Source organism: Chelonia mydas, chromosome 14, assembly GCF_015237465.2.
Source record: "Chelonia mydas isolate rCheMyd1 chromosome 14, rCheMyd1.pri.v2, whole genome shotgun sequence".
Classification (NCBI taxonomy): domain Eukaryota; kingdom Metazoa; phylum Chordata; order Testudines; family Cheloniidae; genus Chelonia; species Chelonia mydas.
In genome coordinates, this window is record NC_051254.2 from 19,234,915 (window position 1) to 19,260,238 (window position 25,324).

At 42.8% G+C, this 25,324-nt stretch overlaps 2 protein-coding genes across 7 annotated transcripts in view; both read right to left on the reverse strand.

Annotated features, from left to right (window-relative positions):
- WDR45B (WD repeat domain 45B) overlaps positions 1 to 9,217 on the reverse strand; it is a 30,407-nt gene extending 21,190 nt beyond the window's left edge. The window contains exons 1-2 of one of the 4 annotated variants that reach the window (XM_043528960.1): positions 8,715 to 8,963; positions 7,351 to 7,410 (exon numbers count right to left, since the gene is read on the reverse strand). In XM_043528960.1, coding sequence (XP_043384895.1) covers positions 7,351 to 7,410; positions 8,715 to 8,949 — 295 coding nt within the window. In that variant the 5' untranslated portion in view covers positions 8,950 to 8,963. Of the gene's footprint in view, positions 1 to 7,350; positions 7,411 to 8,714 lie in introns of all 4 variants that reach the window. The other 3 variants (XM_037915166.2, XM_037915168.2, XM_037915169.2) reach the window with 3 other exon arrangements.
- A 5,718-nt stretch (positions 9,218 to 14,935) lies between these two features.
- The window catches only part of RAB40B (RAB40B, member RAS oncogene family), a 66,519-nt gene continuing 56,130 nt past the window's right edge, over positions 14,936 to 25,324 (reverse strand). For all 3 annotated transcript variants that reach the window (XM_007072507.4, XM_037914049.2, XM_037914048.2), the window contains 3 exons: positions 24,125 to 24,202; positions 19,187 to 19,409; positions 14,936 to 16,062 (listed from right to left, as the gene is read on the reverse strand). In XM_007072507.4, coding sequence (XP_007072569.1) covers positions 15,791 to 16,062; positions 19,187 to 19,409; positions 24,125 to 24,202 — 573 coding nt within the window. In that variant the 3' untranslated portion in view covers positions 14,936 to 15,790. The remainder of the gene's footprint in view (positions 16,063 to 19,186; positions 19,410 to 24,124; positions 24,203 to 25,324) is intronic.

Genomic DNA, 25,324 nt, shown 5'->3' on the forward strand with positions numbered 1-25,324 from the left:
TTTGAGATATGCACTAATCCTGTATTTTCTATTAATAAATAGACGGATTTATATGAGCTTCTGGTGTCCAGCCCTGTCCTGGGCAACACAGGACATGCATTTCTGAGAGAAAATCTGGGACTGGGAATTTGCTGGTGTTACTCTGCAGGATAACTCAAGAGTATCTGGCCACAGCACTCACACAGTATAGCTGGGAGTAATTTACATGCTGGAGGTGGTGTGAGCGTAGACCAGGTAGTTGCTCTCACAGCGAAGCAGTGTAAAAGGCACCCCAGGCTGGAGAATTGACAGGAAACTGCTGTTCAACAGATTGCACCCTGAGTAATGTCAAACATCTACTCTAAAATAATAAAAACCAGGGTCTTGTTGGGCTCTGAGTTATAAACCCCAAATTAATATCTACAAAACTATTAATAAAAACCTCACTTCGCACTTTCCTTCTTCATCTTGCCAAACTATTTGCTCAGATCTCTATGTCCAATTGTTCCTGCATGTCAAAATAACTTGGTTGTTCTGCAGCTAAATGGCAGACAGAGCCTGAAAAGAAGGTTCAGACTGCATATTTTTCTCTCTGTAAACCCTTAATAGCAAGCAGACATCTTATGATTTTATTATAAATAAAGTACAGATGTTTATTATGGAAACCTACAATTAATGAAGCGACATACCCCCAAAATGATTATATTCGGTACTCTCAATCGGTGTTTCCTAATGACTGGTCCATGAACTGTCACTAGACCATGAGATCTCCCTGACATAGTTTAGGAAGGCAGCAAGCCAGTCCCTAGTACCAAAAAGGTTGAGAAACACTGCTTTAAATTATGCCACAAATATATACGATGAAGCATCTGCATGGCACCAAGGATATTCAGAATCTTTTGACTATGGATTATCAACTATATACTGGAATTATTTTACAGATAATTTTAAGATAAGAGTGGCTGATATGGCACAATCACTGAAAAACAAATGGATTCAACATTTCTGTTATTCCTGAAATTTTAACTAGCTTGCATCAGCAAATCATCAATTTCAGGAAAATAATTTGTTGAGGATTGGCAGCATCCTGCATTTGTATGCATGAACCTTCCAGGTCAACAGTCAAGATAGTACTTGATATATGGAGAAATCCCTCCCCTCTCAAAAGGGGCTGAAATACTGCCAGAATTTTAAAGTAACCCAATAGCCTATTAAGTTGTTTAAGTGTAGGTCAACAAAAATAGTTGAGGGAAAGGAGGTAGAGGAAAGTGACATTAGAAGTTTGTGCTGAGAAATTTGAATGGTTAAATCACTGGATTTTTAGGGTATTCCTTCTCTTTTCCTAGGTTTTACTGCCATCTTACTGTAAGAGACAGTTTCTTCTCAAATATGACCATACACCAGCTTGATTAGTTGGAGGGGAGCCATTATACCATGCACAGGATGCAAGTTTTGGAGCATCCATTGGACTCCTGCTGACTGAGCTCCCGGAAAGCAACAATTACAACAGGTGCACTGCTCCTCCCATTGTTGTCAACAGGTGCTTTGCCACTGATTTTCAGTAGGTGCAGTGTCATTCCTATTTGGCAGGCACTCATTGCCAGCAGACTCCCGGGGCAACACAAGCAGCTACCTTTACATCTGCTTTCAGTACTACAAAAAAAGTCATCTCCCAAGAATAGAAGAGAAAGACCAATGATTTTCCTCACACTGATAATTCCTCCAGGCACTGATATACTAGTTTGTAGAGCACAACTTCAAGCTGGGCTTTGAGATTTCTGCTTGACCCAGTTTCTAAAAAAGTTCCATACGTCTGAGAGTGTATACACATGGAAAAGGGCAAATGGTGAATATTATCAATCAAGAAAGTCTTTTTACTAACTATAATATTAAAGGTTTCAGAGTAGCAGCCATGTTAGTCTGTATTTGCAAAAAGAAAAGGAGTACTTGTGGCACCTTAGAGACTAACCAATTTATTTGAGCATAAGCTTTTGTGAGCTACAGCTCACTTCATTGGATGCATTCAGTGGAACATACAGTGGGGAGATTTATATACATAGAGAACATGAAACAATGAGTGTTACCATACACACTGTAACGAGAGGGATCACTTAAGGTGAGCTAGTACCAGCAGGAGAGCGGGGGGGGGGGGACGACGACCTTTTGTAGTGATAATCAAGGTGGGCCATTTCTAGCAGTTGACAAGAACATCTGAGGAAGATACTTTAATGTGTTGAACTGAGAGGCTTATAGTCAAGCTAGAGCCACAGCTTCATTTTGCCATGTGTCATTGATTTGCAGCATACATTGAGCTGATAAAGCAAATGGCTATAGTATTCCATGAGCTGCAACTATGGAGTTAATAAATTGATAAGTTATCTGACAAACCTTATAACTGGCTCTAAGGCTCTGTAGTTTTTTCCCCCATAAAGGGAGAAATTATCTTTCCAAGGTAATGGCAAGCATGGTATGGTGATGATATAGTTCTGGATGAGAGCTGATATTTCTTGGAGACTATTTTTTCAAATTACATTTCCTTTCTATGAGAGGCTCTCTACAGAATGATTGATATATTTCCAGTATACTGTGGTGGTAAAGTAGTGCTTTAAAAAAACCTGTTAGATACTAAAAAAAATTTAAATTTTGCTTTAATATTAGTGAAGGACCAACATGTTATGACAAACCCGAATAGACTGTATGTTAGCGGACATTAAAATTTGCTATAATGCCACTGCATGTTTTCTACAAAGGCAGACTCCCCAAGGTAAGGGAACTAGAAGGAAAGCTCAGAGATTCCCAGGAAACTTAACTGAACATAATATACTTAGGGTATGTTTACTTGCAGCTGGGAGCATGCTTCCCAGCCCCGGTAGACAGACTCCCACTAGTTTTGCTTGGCCTAGCACACTAAAAATAGCAGTGTGGACATTGCAACATGGGCAGCAGCTCAGGCTAGCCACCACAGCTCAGACGGGCTTGGCTTTGGGTGGCTAGTCTGAGCCGATGCCCATGTCACAATGTCCACACTGCTATTTAAAGTGCACTAGCTCAAGCAACGCTAGCTTAAGTCTGCCTACCTGGGCTAGGAGGCATGCTCCAAGGTGCAGTGTAGGAATATTTTCAGAGACCAATACAACAGGTTGCTGGAGTGGGAGAGGGAAGGAAACAAGAATGAGCTTCCATATTTAAGGGGTTTGGGTTTTTTTTCTTGACAGTGAAATCTATACAAGACAAGAGGACTCTAAGTTTATAGTCCAGAGGTTTGAGCAGGAGAAAAGTTTAACAAGCAATCAGTTTATTCCATCACTGCTACAAGCCTGATCCAAGAAGTTTGCAATTATTGTATGTATCTGATTCCTTTAACCAATTTTAACTCTCACCTTTCTTTCTTTTTATAAATAAACCTTTAGATATTAGATACTAAAGGACTGGCAACAGTGTGATTATTGGGTATATATTGACCTGGGTATGTGTCTGGTCCTTTAGGATCAGAAGAAGGCTTTTGTTTGAGGAAATTGGTTTTAAAGAACCACTCATCGTTAAGTCTAGTATCTGGGTGTTGAATCCAGGACCAGAATACCTAAGGAGGCTGCATTTCTGACTTCTTGATAGCCAGTATGGTAAGACAGAAGTTTACTTTTGTTGCTGTATTGGTATATCTCATGGAAGAATAACCACCAGTTTTGGGGTGTGTCTGCCCTTTTCTCCAGCAACTTGTCCTGAATTTGATATTCTCAGTTGTGACCCACGGAGGCAAGGTGACAATCTCTCCTTCACATGACAACCTGCTCTGAACCTTTTGGATGAAAGAATGGACCAAACAAAAGATACAGACATTGACTCGGACATGAGGTACCACTACTACACTTTCAACTCTGTAACTTGTGTTTCCATAACCTACAGTAGCTCTTATTCCTGTGACAATGCCAAGTGACTTAGGAGCCTAAGTCCCATTTTCAACAGTGGCTTAGGCATTCAGAAGGTTAAGTCTCATTGAAGAAAATCAATGGGACTTAGATGCTGTGTAAAATTTTCAAAGGCACCTATAAGTGTAAGTATTATTTTCTTTACTTTTATCCTTTTTCTTATTTAAAGAAAAAAGCAGTACATTGTTTAATCTGCAACTATAACTTGAATTTGACTATTATTGGTGGAATGAGTACTATTTGCCCATATTGACCCAGTGGTGCCAAAGTAAAAAGGGAGGGCTTGGAAGGGACTGAAATGCCGGTCCTAGAAGTGCCATGCTGCATAGAGGAAATCTTTTTACTTTAGGATCGAGGACACATAGATGTGTTGTTATATTGATGTCTAATAGCATCCTCTGCTCTGCGCACATTACCTAAGACTGCACACTCTGTCTAAAACTGGTCAGCTGCAAAGTCATTTCTGCATCATGGGGTCTAGCCATTTTGTTTTGCTGTTAGGCAGGCTCAAGAAAGGGAGAACAGCCTAATAGCTTGAACACAGGACTGACAGATAATCTCTGGATTCTATTACCAACTCTGTCATATGCAGTATGACACCTACGGGGCAGGGGGAGTGAAAGGGGAGGAATCCCTCTCAGTATGTGAAACTACTCCTTCCTTAGGAGACAAGGTTATTATGAGGTTTCTTTCATTCGTTCATTAATTTTTGTGAAGTGCTTTGAGATCCTTGGACAGAAAACACTACAGAAGTGACTAGAATTAAGATTATATCAAATTTTAAATTAATAAAAACTTTGACAGAAAAGTTTGTTGTACTTGACAGCACTTACAGAAAAGGTTAAGATAACGAAAAGCTATCCTATATAAAAAAACCAATAGTAATATTGCTCAAAGCTTAAAAGGTAAATATGGGTTTCTGATACTTCAGATGAAACACACCAGTCATAGAAGTAAGGTCTTTTCCAGCCCTATTAGATCATCCCTCCCATCTTCCTGTGAGTACTGGATTGGCTATTCTTGAGTTACTGAGAAATGAGGTGATTGCAAAATTATATGCAGGCACTCACACTAAGTTTCAGCACTCCAGTGATTCAGATTTCTATTTTTGGTTAGTAGCAAAATGGAAGTAGTGACGTTTTCCTCCTAGCTACTGTTTTTAGAATTACATTCACAATAACCAGGAAAAATAACTAATAAGGGCTAGTCTACACTGGCAACGCTTTAACATGGCTAGTCTACACAGGCAACACTAGTCTATGAGGCAGCGCTTTAATGTGGCTGGTGTGGTCACAGCAGAGCGCTGGGAGACAGCTCTCTCAGCGCTCTTTAAAAAAAAAAAAAAAAAAAAAAAACACCACACACACACACCCCTCCATGAGGGGCATAGCTCCTAGCGCTGGTGCACTGTCTACACTGGCACTTTACTATGCTGAAACTTGCTGCGCTCAGGGGGATGTTTTTGCACACCCCTGAGTGAGAAAGTTGCAGCACTGTAAGTGGTCAGTGTAGACAAGCCCTAAGATAAGCACTTTTGTATCCTAAATGCTATCAGGTATTGTACTGGTTAGGCTATTTTTTAAATGTACATATATACCATAACGAGAAAGCGTTACAGTAGCTTGCAAACAGAACCTCCCTCACTTTCTTTGCCTATATAACTAGGGGACTGTTTAAGTTGCCAGTTTATTTAGAATAAGTACCTAACAATGCAGTTAAGGTAAGCTCCTCAGCTCAAGGACTATCTTCCTAAGAGTCCGTACAACTCCTTCGTACATTTTGGGATGCTACCATAATTAAATAATGCTCAGCATCAGGGGTGTCATTTCAGACAAATTCGAGAGGTGGGGGAAAAAGTTGCATCAGCATATACAATATTCTTTGTCCCAACTGGCATCATCAAGAATAACTACAGTACTAGGCAATTATTTCTTTCCTAATGACAGCATTCAAAGTTGGGGGAGGCTAAACCGCCCCCTCTTGTCCCATAGCAAATGACACCCCTGTTTGGCATACGCTTTATTCTGAAAGCAATGGGAGTCACAGCACCAACAAATTTATTCTAAACTGAGGACCTGATGCTGCAATGGGCAAAACCTTGCAGCACTCACTATAGGGTGCAAGCTTAAGATGGGTTTCAGAGTAGCAGCCGTGTTAGTCTGTATCCGGGAAAAGACAAGGAGTACTTGTGGCACCTTAGAGACTAACAAATGTATTTGAGCATAAGCTTTCGTGAGCTACTGCTCACTGCATCCGATGAAGTGAGCTGTAGCTCACAAAAGCTTATGCTCAAATACATTTGTTAGTCTCTAAGGTTAGGATGGTATATCTAGTCAATATTTCTCATTAGTAGTCACACATGCAGAACAAGTACCAGAGCTAATCTCCGATGTTTGAATACACAGATTGAAACTGTGGACCCAAAATCCAAGTTGCCCACACTTACCACTATTTCAAATGTGAGATAAGATGACAGGGGAGGTATTAAGATCAATTTAGGTTTTTTTTTCCAGCCAATGTGGTAGCTCAAACACCTCAAAGGTGCAGCTTCATTAAAAAACAAAAAACCACACACACCACACTGCTTACAAAGACAATGAAACATTATATATGTCACGGAACAATTCACATCCATTCTCACTTATTAAAAAAATTAAATCAGCTTTATTTGCTATGGCTACAAATGGAAAAAAAGGAAATATTTAACAACTTTGTTTTAAGCTATAAGACTTATTTCCTTGCACTCTGGAAGAAAATTCTGGTACTCATCCACAAATATTTTCCCCCCCACAACACAAGAAAAAGACACTTATTCAAAAGACTGATACTTTGTACATTGAGACAGCAAGATTAGGCACAAGTGCACTGTTTCTTGGAACAGATTATGAAGGAGATTTTCAAAGGCATTAGGAGCAGCAATGCACCTAGCTGCTATTAAAACTCAATGAGAGTTAGGCACTTTACTTTCACTTGTACCTTAGAAAGTCTCCCCCAGTTTCCCTGAGAAAGGAGAGCCAAGCATAGGACCTGAAGCTTTAGTTTTTTTTCCCCCACCCAACGGGCTCTACATATCATTAGACAGAATAAAACATTATTGACCTACTTATATAGTCAGTGTCTTTTTAAGCATGATGTAGAGTACAAAATCAGACAGCACAACCAAATCTTCACCACTAATTTGTACAACAAAAAAATGTGTTAAAGTGACACATGCTATTTGGCAAATTACTCCCCCAGTAAATCTCAGGAGAACCTCCCTTATTTTAAAACAGAACATTAAGGCCACATAAGAAGCTGTGTTACAACTTAAATATCTTTCACTTCAGTGACTAGTGTTTTTAGGTGCCTAAATGTAAAAAGGAATCTGATTTTCAGAAAGTGCCAAAGGACCCGCTAACTGAAAAGCGGGGGCACCCCCCAAAAAAAAAAAAAAAAAATCACTAACCACTTTTGAAAATTCTGGTCACGGACTTTGGCTCCAACACATTCTTCTCAGACTTGATGGCTGAGAGAAACATAAATGAGGGCATGGTACTGCCAACACCATATAGAAATATCCCTCTACTTTAAGAGACACAACAGCTGCATCTACACTGGTAAACTCCAGATAAATAATGCTCCAACAGGAGTAGTGAGAGTGGAAACTGTAGCGTAAACAAGATGGTAGCAAAAACGCTAGCACTTTGTCAGTGTGATAGCTTTCACTGATCTCACCATGTATAGAACTATGCACCAGATTTTTCCTAGTATATAAAAAGCCAGAAAGCATCTCTAAACATGATTATTGCAGAAGCCACACTATGAATTGGTCCCAATTCTGACATTTCATTTCCCTAACAGCACTTAAGCTAAAAGAGTTAACCACAATCACATTCCAAAACACAAACCACTTCCCAAACCTGCTTTAGGATTTGAAGATTTACAGCTGTGGTGCCCCAGAGTAAAGCCACACAGGCCCTGAATTTAGTCAGAGGTCAAGGCAGTGCCTGGGGCCGCAGGTAAACAGCGCAGTGTGGTGTCACCAAGGCGGCGAGGAGGACATGCTGCCACACACAGGCTGCCCTGGAGAGGCATTTCAGCCCCACTCCAACCCGCAACAGGTCACACTCCCCTTTGCCTCATGGTGAGCCCCACTCCCTCATCAGCCGGGGGGCTAGTTTGTGTTGTCCCAAAACTTTTGTTTGGTTGGAAAAAAAATTGGAGAAGGGAATAAAGGGAAGGTTTGAGGACAAAAGGATAGAATATCTCCCCATTACAACACCCTCCCGCCGCTGCCCACCCACTCCCAGCCAACTCCTCCCCCGCCCCCACACAATCACCCGACACCCCCCCCGCCACCGCGGCGCCCCCCCCCTCCCAACCAGGCCCCGCCACACCACCCCCCTACTCCCAGCCTCCCCCCGCCACCGCGGCCCCCGCCACCCCCACACTCCCAGACAGGCCCCGCCACCCCGGCCGCGCCACCCCCCTACTCCCAGCCTCCCCCCCACTCCCAGCCACCGCGGTCCCCGCCACCCCCACACTCCCAGCCAGGCCCCGCCACCCTGGCCGCGCCACCCCCCCCACTCCCAGCCGCCTCCCCCCCCCCCCCCACCGCGGTCCCCGCGACCCCCACACTCCCAGCCAGGCCCCGCCACCCTGGCCGCGCCACCCCCCCCACTCCCAACCTCCCCCCGCCACCGCGGCCCCCGCCACCCCCACACTCCCAGCCAGGCCCCGCCACTCCCAGACAAACCCCTCCGGGACCCCATCTACTCCCAAGCTGCCCCCACACCCGGTTCCCCTGATTCGGCCGCAGCTCCCCCTCACCGTGGTCCTGGTTGAAGCCGGCGTACAGCAGCCCGTTGCCGTGCGGGTTGGCCGGCAGCAGGTTCATGGCTGCTGCCGGATGCGGAGCTGGCCCGGGGCCTTTAAACCATCGCGGCCGCGGACGGACTGAGCCCGGACGCCGACACTCCCCGCGGGCAGCGGGCGGGCGCAGGGACAGAGGCAGGCCAGCGGCTGCTTCCGACCCCGTCAGGCCGCGCGCCGAGCTAGATACCATCCACCCGCCAGGCCGGGGAGCGCCGAGCAATCGAACCGCCGCCCGCGGAGGCTCCCCCCCCGACGGGCATGTGGGATCCACTGCCCCCTCCCGGGGTAGGGTGACCCGGGCCTGGCATGGGGGATCCAATGCCCACCCCCGGGGCTGGAACGGGGGAGCCACTGCTGCCGTCCCGGGGCTGTCATGGGGGATCTACTCCCCTTCCCTCCGGGACTGGCCTGGGAGTCTTCTACCCCCTGAGGAATCTCCCCTCACAACCGAGAGGGAAGCTCTGATTTAGTTGGGGTTGGTCCTGCTTTGAGCAGGGGGTTGGGCTAGATGACCTCCTGAGGTCTCCTCTTCCAACCCTAATCTTCTATGATTCCCTCTGGGGCTGCTTTGAGGGAGGCCCACATATGGGGCTGGCGAAGGAGGAGCCTGGCTCTGGGTATGCACTGAGGACCTAGAAGTCCACTGTGTAGCACCCATGCAAGCTGGGCTAAGGCTGGAATTTTCTGTTTCTGTTGTGTTATTCTCAGTGCTCGCCAGCTCAACACATTTCAGTGGAGTACAAAGGGGTGTCCGGCCTTTTCTCCCCTCATGTCCCTGATTACACCGTTCAAATGGTGGCAGGTATGGAACATCCCCATCTCTCCCTGGGCGTTGCTACAGCTCTCCAACATGCTGTGCCCCATCTCAATCAAAACTCTGCCCCAGACACCGATATATCATCACCCATCTTGATCTGAACAATGGCTGTATCTTAATACAGGTTTGTGTGTGCAATACCCCATTGTGATCAGAGTGCCACCACCTGGCAGGTCATAACTAAATGCACAGTGGTCACTTGAACTTTCTGCCAAATAAATCACGCCCTTCATAGCCTTCTATATAGCCACAGGGACACCAAAACTTTTCATATGAGAGCCATGTTAGCAGTTTGGATGGAAGCCTCAAGGGTTACCCTTAATTTATATAAAATGGAGCAGATTGCTGCAGCTAAACTCATCTTTAATAAAAAGATGTAGCCCACAGAGGCTGCAGGTTGTGACACTGCCTCCCTTCGCTCAAGAAAAAATGTCACATTCAGGGACCTATAATCTCTGTGGACCTCACTACTACTGATTTTTCTATTTAGGTTACAGCCTATAGACCCCATTCAGGATAGGGATCCCACAGTGCTGGACAATGTACAAACATAAAAAGACACAATCCTTGCCTCAGAGAGTTTGTAATCTAGTTTAAGACAAGGTGCAACAAGGAAGTATAACAAACAATAGGAGGGAAAGGGGATGAGGATGTGAAAACAAAAAGACAAAACACTAACCGTCTAACACTGTTCTAACCACTTTCAGCCAATCACTGCCTATTTCAATTTTATTATTATTCTTTTGTAACCACTGCCTGGTTTTTTTGTTATTGTTATTAGCTATTACTATTGAGTTTTTGTGTGTGTATTACAGAGGATGCAAGCTACCTGTCCACTACTGAAATAGCTACAGCTGAGGATATTCAGGGCAATACATTTAAAAAGAGGAAGAAGGGAAAACATTGTTTTGCTTGGCTGATCTCAGTATATTTATTATTCCGTACCCAAAAAAAAAAAAAAAAAAACAAGAAAATACTGTTACTAAGTAAGGCCCTGATCCTTCAATGACTTTTGCACATGCTTAATGTTATACACTGAATATTCCCAAAACAAAGCCACACTGTAAAATGTGACTGCTCACAGTCCATAACATTAAGCATGCACCCGAGTCTTTGAAGAGTCAAGGCCTGAGACTATAAAGTCAAGCTCTCAAAAGTTAGACAATGCCAAATCAAAGTGGCATGGGCATGTGGTCTCCTTGTGTAGTCTTACACTTACATGCTCATGTACTAATTTTTCCACAGGGACTCAGCCTCATTCAGCAGTCAGGATGAACAGTACTTACTGAATGAGTGGCCACGCAAGATTTATTTTTATCTTTGTGCTGCACTGTGAGGGCCCAGGCCTTATTGATTACACTCTAAATTCTGCCAGTTGGCTGCAGCCACAAAGGACCATTATACCAGTTGGGGATCACCTGAGCACAGGGACATTCTGTCCACATACTCTTTTTCTCAACAATGTCCCATACACAGGAGTTCTTAGCTGGCCAAATCCACTGGCTTTATGATTCCTTTGTACTGACAGAGAGGCAGAGTAGAAATCTGACCCTGAGGACCCATATTTAATTTTATACACTCCTATTTGTATCTTTTCTTGCTATGCCATATCAGCCCCCTTGCTGTGCAATGTATGCACTCTGCAGTACCAGGGAAGCCTTTACCAGGAACATGAGAAGTGAGATGAATTTTCATCCCTCTTATCGAGAGGCTTTGGCTACCATTTGCCCAAGAGGTCCACATTTAGGGAGTGCCTTTTGGACCCCCAGCTTCCCATGATATCCCAGAAAGAACTTTTTATCATCTGTGACCCTTCCTTTACAATGTGCTCTATGGTAGGCCTCTCCTTAGAGACCATTCTAGAGCTACTAATGCAGAATCGGACTGCTTACAGGTTTGGTGGTGGTAGATACAGAAAATCTATTACACCATTTCTCTAAAAACTGCACTGACTACCTGTTCATTTTCAAGTGCAATTCAGGATGTCTGCTTTGATCTTCAACATCCTGTGTGGTTTGAGCCCTGTCTCTTTGGGAGGCTCTCTCTCCCCCCCGTGTATTGCCATTGTTGAGATCTCCTAAGGAAAAGATGTTCTCGGTGGATGGCCCCCAACCACCGTATCCTCTTCCCTCCACCCAGCAACTACTCAAACTGTCTGTTAGTGTTTATGGCCTGGTGTAAGGTCTATCAGCCTCATGTTTGTCTCTGGGGTAGGATGAAGTTGGATAAGTTGGTGTGTAATGTAATTTGAGAGGTTAGGTAAAAGTCTTTTGTTTTTAAGAGTTATCTATGTTAAATATGATACAGGCACCCGGCAAAGTTGCACTGGTTGCATTTTATACATTTTTGAATAAGCATGCACTGTGAAGCAAAGAACCTCTCTCTGCCTACTAGCCAGCACACCCTGTTTCCTTGAAATTACAGTTGGGAGGTGGAACAACAGCGAAATCCTCTCCTAAGCGCTCTAGCTTTGCAGAGGGAAAGAGACACACACAAGAAGACACACCTCATACAGCAAAGGATATTGAAAGTCCTGGAAACACCCTTTCTTTGGAATAATTAAGACAAGTATAAAGTTTGCCGCAGAACAAAAACTGAACTTTGCTCTTTTGTGGCTGATTTTCTCTTTGGCATCCAACTGCAGACACACCCTTGAGCAAGTCAATGTTTTTCCTCTCACCAAACAGGATCTTATCTTTCCTTTTTCTTTTTTTTCTTAAAGTAAATGAAGAGTGAGCAAAAGAGTTCTCGTCACCCATGTTTTGGGAAACAATTTCTTTATAGTTGAAGGGAAAGAATTTGTATAGGACAAAAGTAAGGAATTTTGTGAGATCTGAGTTTCTCTGTCCCAGACTTGGTGCCATATAGAACAGGCATGTTACTTAACCTTCTTGGGACTCAGTTCCACAGTTTGTAAGATGGAGATTATAATACCACCTACCTGATAGGGTTGCAAGGCTTACTCAGGGTTTGTAAAGTGCTGAGAAATCTTTAGTGACAGACATTAAAATATGTTATAAATAACCTGTCCCCCCCCCCTCCCCCCGCAGCCTCTGTGGTCTGTCATCATTTCTCATTATGTTCTCTAACAAAATTCAGACTGTAAGCTTCTGGGGACAAGGAACTTTTTTAAAGGTTGTCTTTAAAGTGACATGCACACTACATAATAAAAATGCCACTACATAAAATAATAATTATCTGTGATAGTTTGTGGAGGAAGGATTCTGCCATCACTAGTACTTAGCTCCCCCCCCCCCCCATCTAATGTAATCAAAAAAGAGAATTTCTCTCTCTTTTTTTTTTTTTTGCCCGCCCATAGCATTTAATTGAAAATTGTATCTCTGCTATAGAGTTTTATTGAAGGGTTCAAAAAAAAAAATCAATCTCAGGAAAAAGTTATTTTCTATTAAATTGTGTAGATGAAATAATTTCTACAGTACTTATCAGTTCCATCCTTATTAAATTATGTAGAACTTTTCCATAACACCCCATGCTCAAAGAGTATAGTTTTGGACATCTAGCGAGCAGTTTGAGCCTGGTAGCAGTGAACCTACTGGAAGCAGGAATAGGTCCTAGAATGTGGATGATTGTTATTGATTTGAGGCAAGACAGCCTGTTGTATTAGGTATGGAAGCTGAGAAAATTGGTTCTAGGCTCAGCACTGCCATATTTCCTTTGTGACATTGGTCACATCAATTTGGCCAGGGATTTTCTTTTTAAATGTATCCACTACATTTGAATGATCAGTCTGAGCTACCTAGATCATGATTTTCAGAGGTGTTGAGCACCTGTGTCTTCCACTAACTTTTACTTCAGTTGCAGGTGCTCAGCATCTCTCAAAAATCAGGCATCTCAAGTTGTGGATATTTAGATTTAATGGACCTTTGGAAAATGTGGACCTTAACCTGACGCTTTTTCTCTATCTGTAACATGAGTAAAAAATAGCGAGCTACCTCACAAGGGTATTGTGGCAGTAAAGTCAGCAGAACACTTTGAACATGTACAGCACTATTATTAAAAGCCATTCCCTTTCCTCCAACACAGAAAGGGTCATGCTTTTCACATTGTTTCTATATCAGTAAGGTCAGTGCTTTTTTGCACTCTCTTGAAACAAATTTAATTGAGCCAGTAGAGCAATATTAAAAACATCTACTATATAAATATTTAAAGTATCTTTTTGATCACAAGTTGATATATACAGTTTAAGAATGCAACAGCACAAATTGTTTATGTACAGTAATTAAAAACTACAATGAGAGATAAGTGATCTATTACCAATTCAGATAATGCTTTAAACTGATCCCCTGAAATAAACACACTATTAAAGATACAAGTATAAGTCAGTTGTACTGCTTACCATTTAGGGTTTGCTTTGGGCATTTGGCTTTACATATCAAATCTTATTCTGGAAAATGATCTCACAGTCCAAACTTTCCACTTCCCTCTTGTGCTTGTTTGTTTACCCCTTATTTATTCTGAGGAGTGAGGGCAGAGATGGAAGTGGATGCAGTGTTTCAGTATCCAACTATAAATTAATTTGGTGTTTTTAAGAGAATGAAGATTTTACACTTTTACTATTGGACCACAAGTAAAGAATGCCAACTTGAGGGAGAGTCAGAGCTAATAATAACCCAACTGATCTGCTTTGGTGCTAAGAGTTCTAGCAGAACTTGCTCTGCCTTTGCAAAATGGAGACTTTGCTTCTATCCACATGCCTGCTTTGGGATGCTCTGCTTCCGGCTTCACCTGCAAGGATCATTCAGAAGTAATGATTCCCAAAAAGAAAACAAAAAAAAGAGAGGGTGGGTGATCACTCCCCAATTTAATCTTTATAACAGAGCCCCACTGTACTTGAGTGTTACCATCTGATCTTCTAACACATTTGCATCTTATCATTTATTAATCTTTTTGTTGTGCATAACCTACTGAGCTAGAATCCCAGTATAGCCTTGGCATTTTGTACCTGATAGACTTGCACCACTAGAAGTCTGTTGCTATGGAGATGTAGGGACATCTATGATGATTCAGAACTATTGCTACTGCAAGATGTTACCAAATTACATTTCAACAGAGGCACTTGTAAACACTGCAGGGAAGCTACATACCACTCTCACCAAAGGTGCTGGAAATTGGTGTTATCACTCCTCTGCGTGTCAATGAGCCCAGGAACATGGTGCCACACCATTTCCATCACTTAGACACCTTTCCCCACAAACTGAGGATTTAACTCATACTGCTTTTCAAAATTTCTTATGCCACTTTTGAAGATCTATGTTGTAAGAAGGGCATCCCCATGATCTATGAAACAGCCTCGCCATAAAAGGAGGGCAAGCCACCTACTGAAGAATAAAGAACAGGCTTTGTTTTTCCAGGAACATTTATTTTTAAATAATATTGTTCTTTCCCTATAAAGCAGCTCTTCAGTCACATTCCTCTTACTGCTGTTGCAACTATTGTCTTTGGCATTTTCTTCCTAGAACTACACCTTGTAGAACATCTGGTACAAAAAATGTAGATTTACAGAAAAATAAGAATATAAACCACAGATTAATCCCTAGAAGTATTAAATAACATAGCAAAAAATTTATCAAATCTGTTTCATACACTTAATGGACAAAAACATGTTGTGCATAATATTCTATATACACATTTGCAGCTTAGTTAAATTAGTGCTTCGAGGTTACCAAGGAAGTTGTACAAAAAATAATCATATCCACTACTTCAATAGTACTAGAATGTCTCACCATTTGTAAAGTTTCAATGTATACAATACATTGCATTTAAAAAAATCTCTGCTTGAATCTACAAACTGACACACTAATTTTTGCCTATTTGCAAATAAAGTTTGTGATAAAACAGATTTTGATCTAGTGAATTACACAAGTCACTTCCAAGATCTATTGTAATTAACAACTTAATAAAATGATAATTATTCCCTTTATAAAAAACACACATCTCAAAACACGGGCATTGTGCATAACAAAAATTCCAATCTAAAAGTCCAAAAGCAAAGTGTCACATCCACTTCTGTTGCACAGAACACATCATTCATTCCAAAGCAGCATTGTTATGGTGAGCACACTGTAAAATAAGTCTTTCCTTATTTTTGTCAATGTCATGTGATACACGGAGCATGCTCAGCTATTCAACAGGACTCCCTGTGTTCAAGGCTCCACGTGAGGAAAGTCAACCTTGTTTTTCAGCCACATCAGGTTTAGGAAATTTTACAACTGTTTCTTGTACAATTTTTTGGTGGGCTCTGTGGGGGACGGATGATTTTAGCTTTCTTTAGGCTGTTCCTTTTGTTGTTGTTGCTGGCAGTGAGTGAGTAGGAGCGTCCATGCATCATCCTGGCATTAAGGCCATTGGCCATAGAGAAAGATTTTAGATGGCTTCGTAAGGCAACAGGGAGCGGGAGCTTGTCGACAAGATGCACAGGGGTGCAGGAAACTATGGCACGGCAGCAGAGATCTTGCAGACTCAGTACTTTAAAAAACAAACAAACATATTATAATACATAGTATGCTTTTGTCAGCCATATGGCGAAAGCACACACAGTATCAAGCGTGTCCATTGTACTTTTAAAACCAATCCTCTCATTTTTCCTCTCTTTACAGTTCATTATACCCTTCCTCCAGTACTAGATACTTGCCCATAACACTAACCTGCCTTACAGAATAAAGACCCCACCTCACAAGCCCTACACACATGGAACTTTCATTGGCTTCAATGAGAGATCTTGCAAAATTGTTCCCCTCTCCCCCAAGTTGGATAGACCAAGAGTACCATTTTCAAAAATACCTCAGTAACTTTCAGAGTAGCAGCCGTGTTAGTCTGTATTCCTTTTCTCAGTAATTTAGAAGCTTAAATGCCATTTTCAAAAATTACTTTCTTTTCAGTCTCATTGAATGTCAAAGATTTTGAAAATTTTTACCCCAACTCTGCCTAACACTCATACTGAACTCTCATTGCACTGCTTTCCACTCAGCTGGAATCCCATCTGAATAACAAGACTATTCTTTGAAGCTTTGAATCTCTCACTCTGGTACCCTTATTTCATCTAGAACTGGAGGGAATCATTCAAGCTCATAAGTAAATGTTACTGGTTAAATTATACTACAAACTCCAGCAAAAGACAACTTCAATCTATGTTTTTCAAAAAATTAAATTATCTGCATATTAATTGCTCAGAGCCAGGAAATACATTTTATTTGGATAAATCACTTGTTGGCATTTGGCAAGGAAAGAATTAATGTTGGAAGTGATTAATATTTTTACTCCCCCACCCCACCCCACCCCAAATGCTTCCTGAGACCAGAGGTGAAAGTAAGCTGGTACGGTCTGGTACGGCGTACTGGAAAGAGCCAGTAAGCCATACCGGACCGGCTTTCCCAGGTGGCGATTTAAAGGGCTTGGGGCTCCCCACAGCATCTGGTGCTCCAGGCCCTTTAAATTGCTCCCAGAGCCGCACTGCCGGAGCCTCCAGGTAGCGGAGGCAGCCGGGAGCCCCGGGGCTCCATCGGCGATTTAAAGGGCCCGGGGCTCCGCTGCAGTAGCAGCAGCCGGGAGCCCCGGGGCCTTTAAATCACCACTGGAGACCTTGGCCACCGCCACTACGCCGGGGACACTGGCAGCGGGGCGGTAGCAGTGGCCAGAGCCCCAGGCCCTTTAAATGGCCCCCGAGCCCCGGGGCGCCCAGCCACGTCTGCAGCTGGTAGCTCCGGCGGTGATGTAAAGGGCCCGGGGCTCCCAGCTGCCCGCAGCCAGAGACTGGGGCCCTTTAAATCTCAATTTAAAGAGCCCAGAACTCTAAAGGCTCCGCCTCTTCTGGTTGAGGCCATGCCCCTTCTGGTCAAGGCCCCGCCCCCTGCTAAGGACTCCGGCGTACTGGTAAGTCCTTTAAATTACTTTCACCCCTGCCTAAGACTTAAAGCTCAGGAAAGACAGCATCTAGTACAAACTCCTAAAAACTCCACTCCCTGCTCCACAATTTTCTACAGAATACAAAAAAGTGCCATTATATGAGGCTGCCGCTATAACCCATTCATGCCTCTCCAGGCTTTTCTTCAGAGATTGGGATAATTTGGGATTCAGGCTCTGGTGCTCTTGTATGATTTTTGGCATGTCCGATGCCTTTTTTTAAGGCTGTGAGGAATATTCTTGTCTTACTGCTTAAGTGAATAAGGAGTGTAATACTGCACAAATCAAAATAAACCTACACCAGTTTGTTAATCTAGTTTTTGGTAGGGTACCTACTTAAGTTAGGGAAATATAAACCTTCTTCAAAGCCAGTAAGTCCTTTTAAAAAACACTTACATTTTGCTACAATTTGTACCAAAAAAACCCATCCAATTTTTATTCCAATAAAACAACCCTATTTAGATATCCAACAATTAGGTCAACTGAGCCCATTTTCATTTAGAAAAACAGTTATTTGTACTCTATGATCCAGTTTTTCCATTAACCATTTCCATGCTTTTTATCTTGGAATCAGCTGAGGTGAGTCACCTAACAATGTACCTGTTCCAAAAATTACTTTGTTAAAGCATAAACTGTAGTAATCCTCAGATAGAGTCTGATCCTGCAAGATGCTGAGCATCCTCAATTCCCATTGACTTCAAATGGAAATAGAGGGTGCTCAGCACCTTGCAGGATCAGACCTATACAGTCTGATTGCTATTAAAAATGAATCATATAAGCCAGTGACTCAACTAAATACTTAATAGATCCAAATTAATCAGTAGATGGCTGTCACTGCACAATTATTTTCAGATGCTTTTAAAAAAAGCTTGTAACAAGAAGTTCATCATAATGAAGTAATGGGAATACAGAATTACCATACTTGATTAAACTAATGGGTCTCTCAAGTCCAGTAACCTCTCAGCAACAGCCGCCACTACCAAATGTTTCTGAGTAAAATGCAAGAAACCCTCCATTAAGTAACTATGGGATTAGCGGTCTCCAAGGAACGTTTCCTCCTTACCTCCAATAAACGGAGGCTGTCTTAAGCCCTGAAGCATGAGGGTTTATATCCTTTCCAAAACATTTTTTTAAAGTATTACTGTAACAACTATGCATATTCATATTGTTCCTAAATAATCTCTTTTTGAATCTTGCTCAGCCCTTGGTCTCAGTAATATCCTGTGGCAATGGGTTTCACAGGCTAATTATGCATTCTCTGGGGAAAATATTTCCTTTTATCAGAACTGAATCTGTCACCTTTCAGTTTATTGAATGTTCCCTTGAATTATGAAAGGGTGAACAGAAGCTCTCAATTTAATCTTCCCTAAATTATTCATTATTTTGTACACTTATCACATCCTTACCTCTTATTTAGGGTAAAAACAAAAACACAAATTTTTTTCAGGTTCTATTCACCTTGTTTCACTGTCAGCATGTGTCATTTAAGGAAAGATCAGCTAATAACATTGTTAGCAAACCTGGTCTCTTTACATTTTTATTTAACAAAAATAAATTAATAAAGCATTGAAGGTACATGTCTCAAGGTTTTCAGCTTTTCACTATTACTTTTAAGACTTTCAGAGGTTCAGTCTGACAGTTCTAAGAGTAATGAAGAAGAATGAACAAATACATATTGTGTTTTGCCTACCCTTGTTTGGCCTCCAGAGTCGGTCCATCCCATGTCTCATTAACACTATCCTTGCCAGCTCAGTAAAAGACTCTGTGATGTTAAAGTTACAAAGTGGGCTAACTTCAAAAAAAGTCATGCCTAGTCTCTCGGCATAGGCTTGTGCTTGTTCAGTGGAGACTTGACGCTTGAAGGCTAAATGAAGGCGATTTCCAACCAGGATTTTAGGTACACCAGGAGCATGCTGAGTGAAGAGAAGCAATAACAGATTAGTGTTATAACCCTTCACCTCATCCTCCAATAAAATACTGCAAGCTTTTCACAAAGATTCAGAAACAATGCTGTACTCATGAAGCATGTCAAGTCGCAAGAGGATGTATGACATGATGGAAAAGGAAGCATACTTACTGTGACGTTGCACTCCATATGCTTTATGAAAATATGCTTATGAATGTGAATATGATGCAACTGGAATATGCTTTATGCAAATGGTCTCTTGTAAGGTATCATTACAAAGCTTATAATCTATTAAGTGTGTTCATCCTATCTATTTGCATGTATTATTTCTATGTCTGGAGTTAGGAGAATAAGATATAAACTTGTATAACTGATGTAAACATATTAAGTGGAAGCCATTAAGGGTGCTTCAGAATCAATGACCTGTAAATGGCTTTGTTTACTTGCAAACCTTCCTGTGTATGTGTGGGCCAGCCCAGGAAGAATGGAGGCTGGGGTCTCACAGTGACATGTGATTATGTCACATGATGCTGGAATCCATCTTAATCCTTGTACTTTTCCGTTGAGGAGGAGGGGGTGGGGACAAGCACCCACAAGATTCCCGCCTGTGCCAAAGCTATAAGAGGAGGTGGAGCAGGACAAAAGAGGCTGCCAGGCATGAGAAAACCCCTGCTTACCACCTGAGATGTTTGCTGGAACTAACAAGGACTGTACCAGGGGAAAGGACTGGGCCCAGACTAGGAAGGAGTCTTGTCTGTGAAAGAAGCTTATTAGAACATCTTTGAGGGTGAGATATTACCTGTAATCAGTTTCTAAATATATAAGGCTTAGACTTGTGTGTTTTATTTTATTTTGCTTTGTGACTTAGGGTATGTCTACACTTGCAGAGTTTTTGAGCTGTAATTTTCACCGGTGATAGGGAACTGGTGAAAGAAAAGCACTGGTTTGTGTACTCACTTAATTCCTCAGGCATCAGCAGGGACGAAAGTAATTCCAGACACTTACTGATACAGGGCTGGGGCCGGTGCCTCAGGTGGAAGGGGCGGGGCTGGGGGTCAGCATCCCCCAGCCAGCCCTTCCAGGCTGCCTGGCCCTCACCGCCCAGGGCTCCAGTTGCGATTTAAAGGACCCTACTGCAGCAGCAGCATCCAGAGCCCCGGGCCCTTTTAAATGGCCGGCCCCGGGGCAGCTGCACCCTTTGCCCCGCCCCCGCCCGTCGGCGGCCGAAGGGAGGCAAAAGGGGCAGGGACATTAAAGCGCTGCAGTGTCCTTTGCTGCAGCAGCACTTTAATGTTGCTGCATTCCCCCACCACGCCCCCATCAGTGGCCCTCCTGGTAGGGGGGCCGCAGCAATGCTAACGCCGATGGGGGGGCCGCAACAATGCTAACGTGCTGCCACGGCAAAGGATCATCCTTAAAGCACTGCTGCGGCAGCACTTTAATGTCCCTGCCCCTTTGCCTCCCCTGTCAGTGGCCCTGCCAGTACGGACCCTACCAGCAGGGCCGCCGACGGGGGAGGCAAAAGGGGCAGGAAGATTAAAGCGCTGCCGCGACAGGGCTTTAATGTGGGCTGCGTATGGGCTGGTGCGGGTTCTTACCAGTATGCCGTACCGGCCCGGACCAGCTCACTTTCACCCCTGGGCGTCAGAGTTTTTACACTAGCAGCACTTCCGTCATCAATGATAGCAGCGCTGTAGGGCAGCTATCCCACAGTGCAGCTCTCCACAGGTCTTGTGGGAAGGGGGGGCTGAGCAGAAGGCATTCTGGGTCCCTGCTCAGTGCCCTGTGCTGCCCTGCTTCATGTCCCAGAAGCCCCATTACTTCCTTGTTTATTTCATTGCATTTTTTTAAAAAACCCCTGCTGTCTGTCTGCTTTCCCCACCATAAGCTACAAGCAAAAGGACAGGGACTTTCAAATATCCCGGGGCTTACAGCAGGAGGGGCAGATGTCCGTTTACCTAGCGTCATAGCAGCGGAGATGCTGGCTAGAGTGGTCACTTTTGGAACTGTGGGATATCCTTCGGAGGCCAAAAGGTGTTTACGCTGGTAGAACGTGTCTTCACTTTCACAACAGCACAAAAAGAACAGCAGTAAGAGCTGTATGTCTCCCGTGAAGGTGGTTTTCTTTTTGCGGTGAAACTCAGAAGTTTCACCGCAAAAAGTCATTAACAAGTGTAGATGCTCCCATGGTTTTAGTGCAAAAAAGGGACATTTTGCACTTTAAATGGCAAGTGTAGACATAGCCTAACTTTGTTCTGGCTGTTATTACTTGAAACCACTTAAATCCTACTTTTTATACTTAATAAAATCACTTTTGTTTATTAATAATTACTTACTCTGGGTTTAATACCTGGGGGAGCAAACAGCTGTGCATATCTCTCTAGCAGAGATATAGAGGGCGAACATTTACAAATTTACCCTGTATAAGTTAATCCGTTTTACTCTGTATACATTTGGGGTTTGGATCCCATTGGGAGCTGGGTGTCTGGGTACTGGAAACAGGTAACCTGATGAGCTATTTTTAGTTAATGTCTGCAGCTCTGGGGGCGTGGCCCAGACCTTGGGTCTGTGTTGCAGCAAGCTAGCGTGTCTGGTTCAACAAGGCATGGTTCTGGAGTTGCAAGCTGGCATGGAAAACGGGCTCAGAGGTAATTTCAGCACATCAGGTGACAGTCCCAAGGGGATCTCTGAGACCGAACCCGTCACACTCATATCTACAAGAGACTGGGTTGGGAGGAGAAATGAAGGGACTATGCTTAGTTCTTGGGAAATGGGGCGGTAGTTATTTTGTCCCATCCTTGGGACCCGTCTTTTCCCAAAGCTTCCTCATTCAGTTTATTACAGAGAACAAACATTATAAATGTTCATTGTTAAGCTGCTTCTTTAAAAACATAAGTACTGTATCTTCATGGCTAAATTCAGGACAGAATGATCTCTTTTGGGGGTATGTCGACATTGCAGAGAGGGTGTATGATTGCAGCACATGTAGGCATACCCAAGCTAGTTTTAATCTAGCTAGCTCATGTTCCAATAGCCACGAAGCTTCTTCAAGCCCACCTGGGACTCTGGGGTGGCTGGCCTTCACTGAAACCTGTGCTGCCACAGTTTCACTACTCTCAGTATTCAAGCTAGCTATCTTAAAGATAGCTCAGATTAGTGGAATGCTGTGACATTTTTAGTCAGGCATGCAATTCTACACTTGCATGGAAAATGGCATTTCCTCTATTCGGCACTGGTGAGGCCACAACTGGAGTATTGCGTCCAGTTTTGGGCCCCCACTACAGAAAGGGTGTGGACAAACTGGAGAGAGTCCAGCGGAGGGCAACAAAAATGATTAGAGGGCTGGGGCACATGATTTACGAGGAGAGGCTGGGGGAACTGGGCGTATTTAGTCTGCAGAAAAGAAGTGTGAGGGGGGATTTGATAGCAGCCTTCAACTACCTGAAGGGGGGGCATTTCCGAAGAGAAGCTAGGCTGTTCTCAGTGATGGCAGGTGACAGAACAAGATGCAATGGTCCCAAGTTGCAGTGGGGGAGGTCTAGGTTGGATATTAGGAAAAACTATTTCACTGTGAGAGTGGTGAAGCACTGGAATGGGTTACCTAGGGAAGTGGTGGAATCTCCATCCTTAGCAGTTTTCAAGGTCAGGCTTGACAAAGCTCTGGCTGGGATGATTTAGTTGGGGTTGGTCCTGCTTTGAGCAGGGGGTTGGACTAGATGACCTCCTGAGGTCTCTTCCAACCCTTATCTTCTGTGATTCTACGATCCTCCATGTGGCGTGACCTCGCACAAAAGGTGCGCACAAGGTTATGATGTGCGGAGGATACAATCTTGTTCAACATGGTGTCCTCCATGCACACTTGGGTGCCCGACAGAATCATCCCTTGGGCACACCATGTCCTGGGACATGCAATGCATGCCTTGCATACACAGACAGCACGTCATGGCTCAGATATGTCAGATTAGATATTTTTCTAAAAAAAATGCTCTAGTTCAAACAGGAATTAATTCAGAGAAGTTCTATGACCTGTGTTATGCAGGAGGTCAAATGAGATGATCAAAGGGATCCCTTCTGGATTTAGAATATGTAACTCTATGAACTAGGAGTGTTGACAAATAGCATTATTATTACAATATCAAAATCCCACATCACATGTGCGGGACCTTTTAGGTCCATTTTCCTCTTTTACAGAATATATATTTTCACATTATACAAGTAAACTGCTTTTAATTTAAGACAGTTTGCATGTATAAGAGAAGTAGTCACTTGCATTCAAAAATCCAAGATAGTCTTTTGAGATCTTTGGATTAAATGCACTATAACAGTGCTTAAGGCTTTATAAATAGTGACTTAAACCTCATAATCCCCATATGAGATGGGAAAGCATTTTTTTCATAAGAGGAAACTGAGACAGAGGTAAAGTGATTTGCTTAGGTAACACAGCAAGTCTGTGGCAAAAGTGGTCACTGAACCTAGGAATCTTGATCTCCATCTCCATTTTCTTCATCTAGAATTGACACCTTTTTAAATAAGTGGGCAGTTCACTTGTTTGTTACAGTCTAAAAGTATAACAAAAATACAAGTCTGTCATCTTGGATTCCTGTAATGAATTCTGACTGCAGTTACATAGTATAAACCAGTAACTGGAAAACACCACGAGCAAAACACATGCTTAATCACTAATCTTGTTATACATAAGTGATGTTCTAGGATACACCTTACCTCATCTATCTCCTTTATCCATCGATCAATACCATCAAATGACCAGCGATTTGTAATGTCATATACCAGTATCACCCCCTATGTGAAAGAATATTAACATGAATATCACTTAACATATACAAAATGCATAATAGATAGTACTACCTCACTCTATCACCATTCTATTATCTGTATCAGGATTATGGGGTTTACAATCCTGCCAGATGCTGTGTGCTCCCTGAGTGGAGTGGAATCTCACAGCATCTTCCAGAATCAGCACCTTTGTCCCGATCTAGAACTGGGAATGGAAGGGAGCATGGAGGGTGGGAAGCATTCAGAAACTTGCAGGATCAAACCCAGATTTATCAGTTTGTGGTCAATGTTAATTCAATTATAAAACCAAATTATGAACATGTTTGGGTGATGTATACATCACAAGTAACACAGACATACTGCTTCCAGTTACACTGTATAGTGTCCAAAAGCTAAGGGCCTCAAATTCTATGGAGATCCAAATACCTCACTAGCAGAAGTAATCAATGCACATTATCACTGTTTACAGCAATACTTTTAGGAGCCTACCCCATGTTTTCAACCTGCAGCTAATGAATTGATGTGTCAGAATGCAAAAACACTAAATATAATGTAGCTGCACAAACATCTGAGTCTGTGGTAATAAGTTTCAAAGTGGTAGCCATGTTAGTCTGTATCAGCAAAAACAACAAGGAGTCCTTGCTAATAAACTGGATTTATAATTTCCCCCAATTCTTGACTAAATTCCATTAACTATTTATCTTTCTAGTTACACACAATTTGAGAAAGTTTAGCATAAAAAGTCCACTTGGACATTTGCTTCTTAACTAAAACTCCCATTACTTCTAGCTTTTACTGCAGCCTCTATTCAGAGGTGTAATGATAAGTAGGACTGCATATGTCTGTAGAGCATATACATTCTTCTCCCTCTTTTGGTTGAGATGTAGTGGTTGCTAGAGGGCAGTATTAGGCATGTAATAATTCCTTAAGGGCTCCTCCCTTTCTTACTGTAGCTTCAGATTGTGGCATCTTGTTAGGCCTGATACTCTCCTTCTCAATGAAGACAGCAAAATTATGAGAACTAGGACACCAACATGAGCGTGAAACTTACAAAAGTACTTTATTTATACAGCACATTTATATATATATATTTTATAGCAGCCAAAGGTGGATCTGGCATTTTAGAAG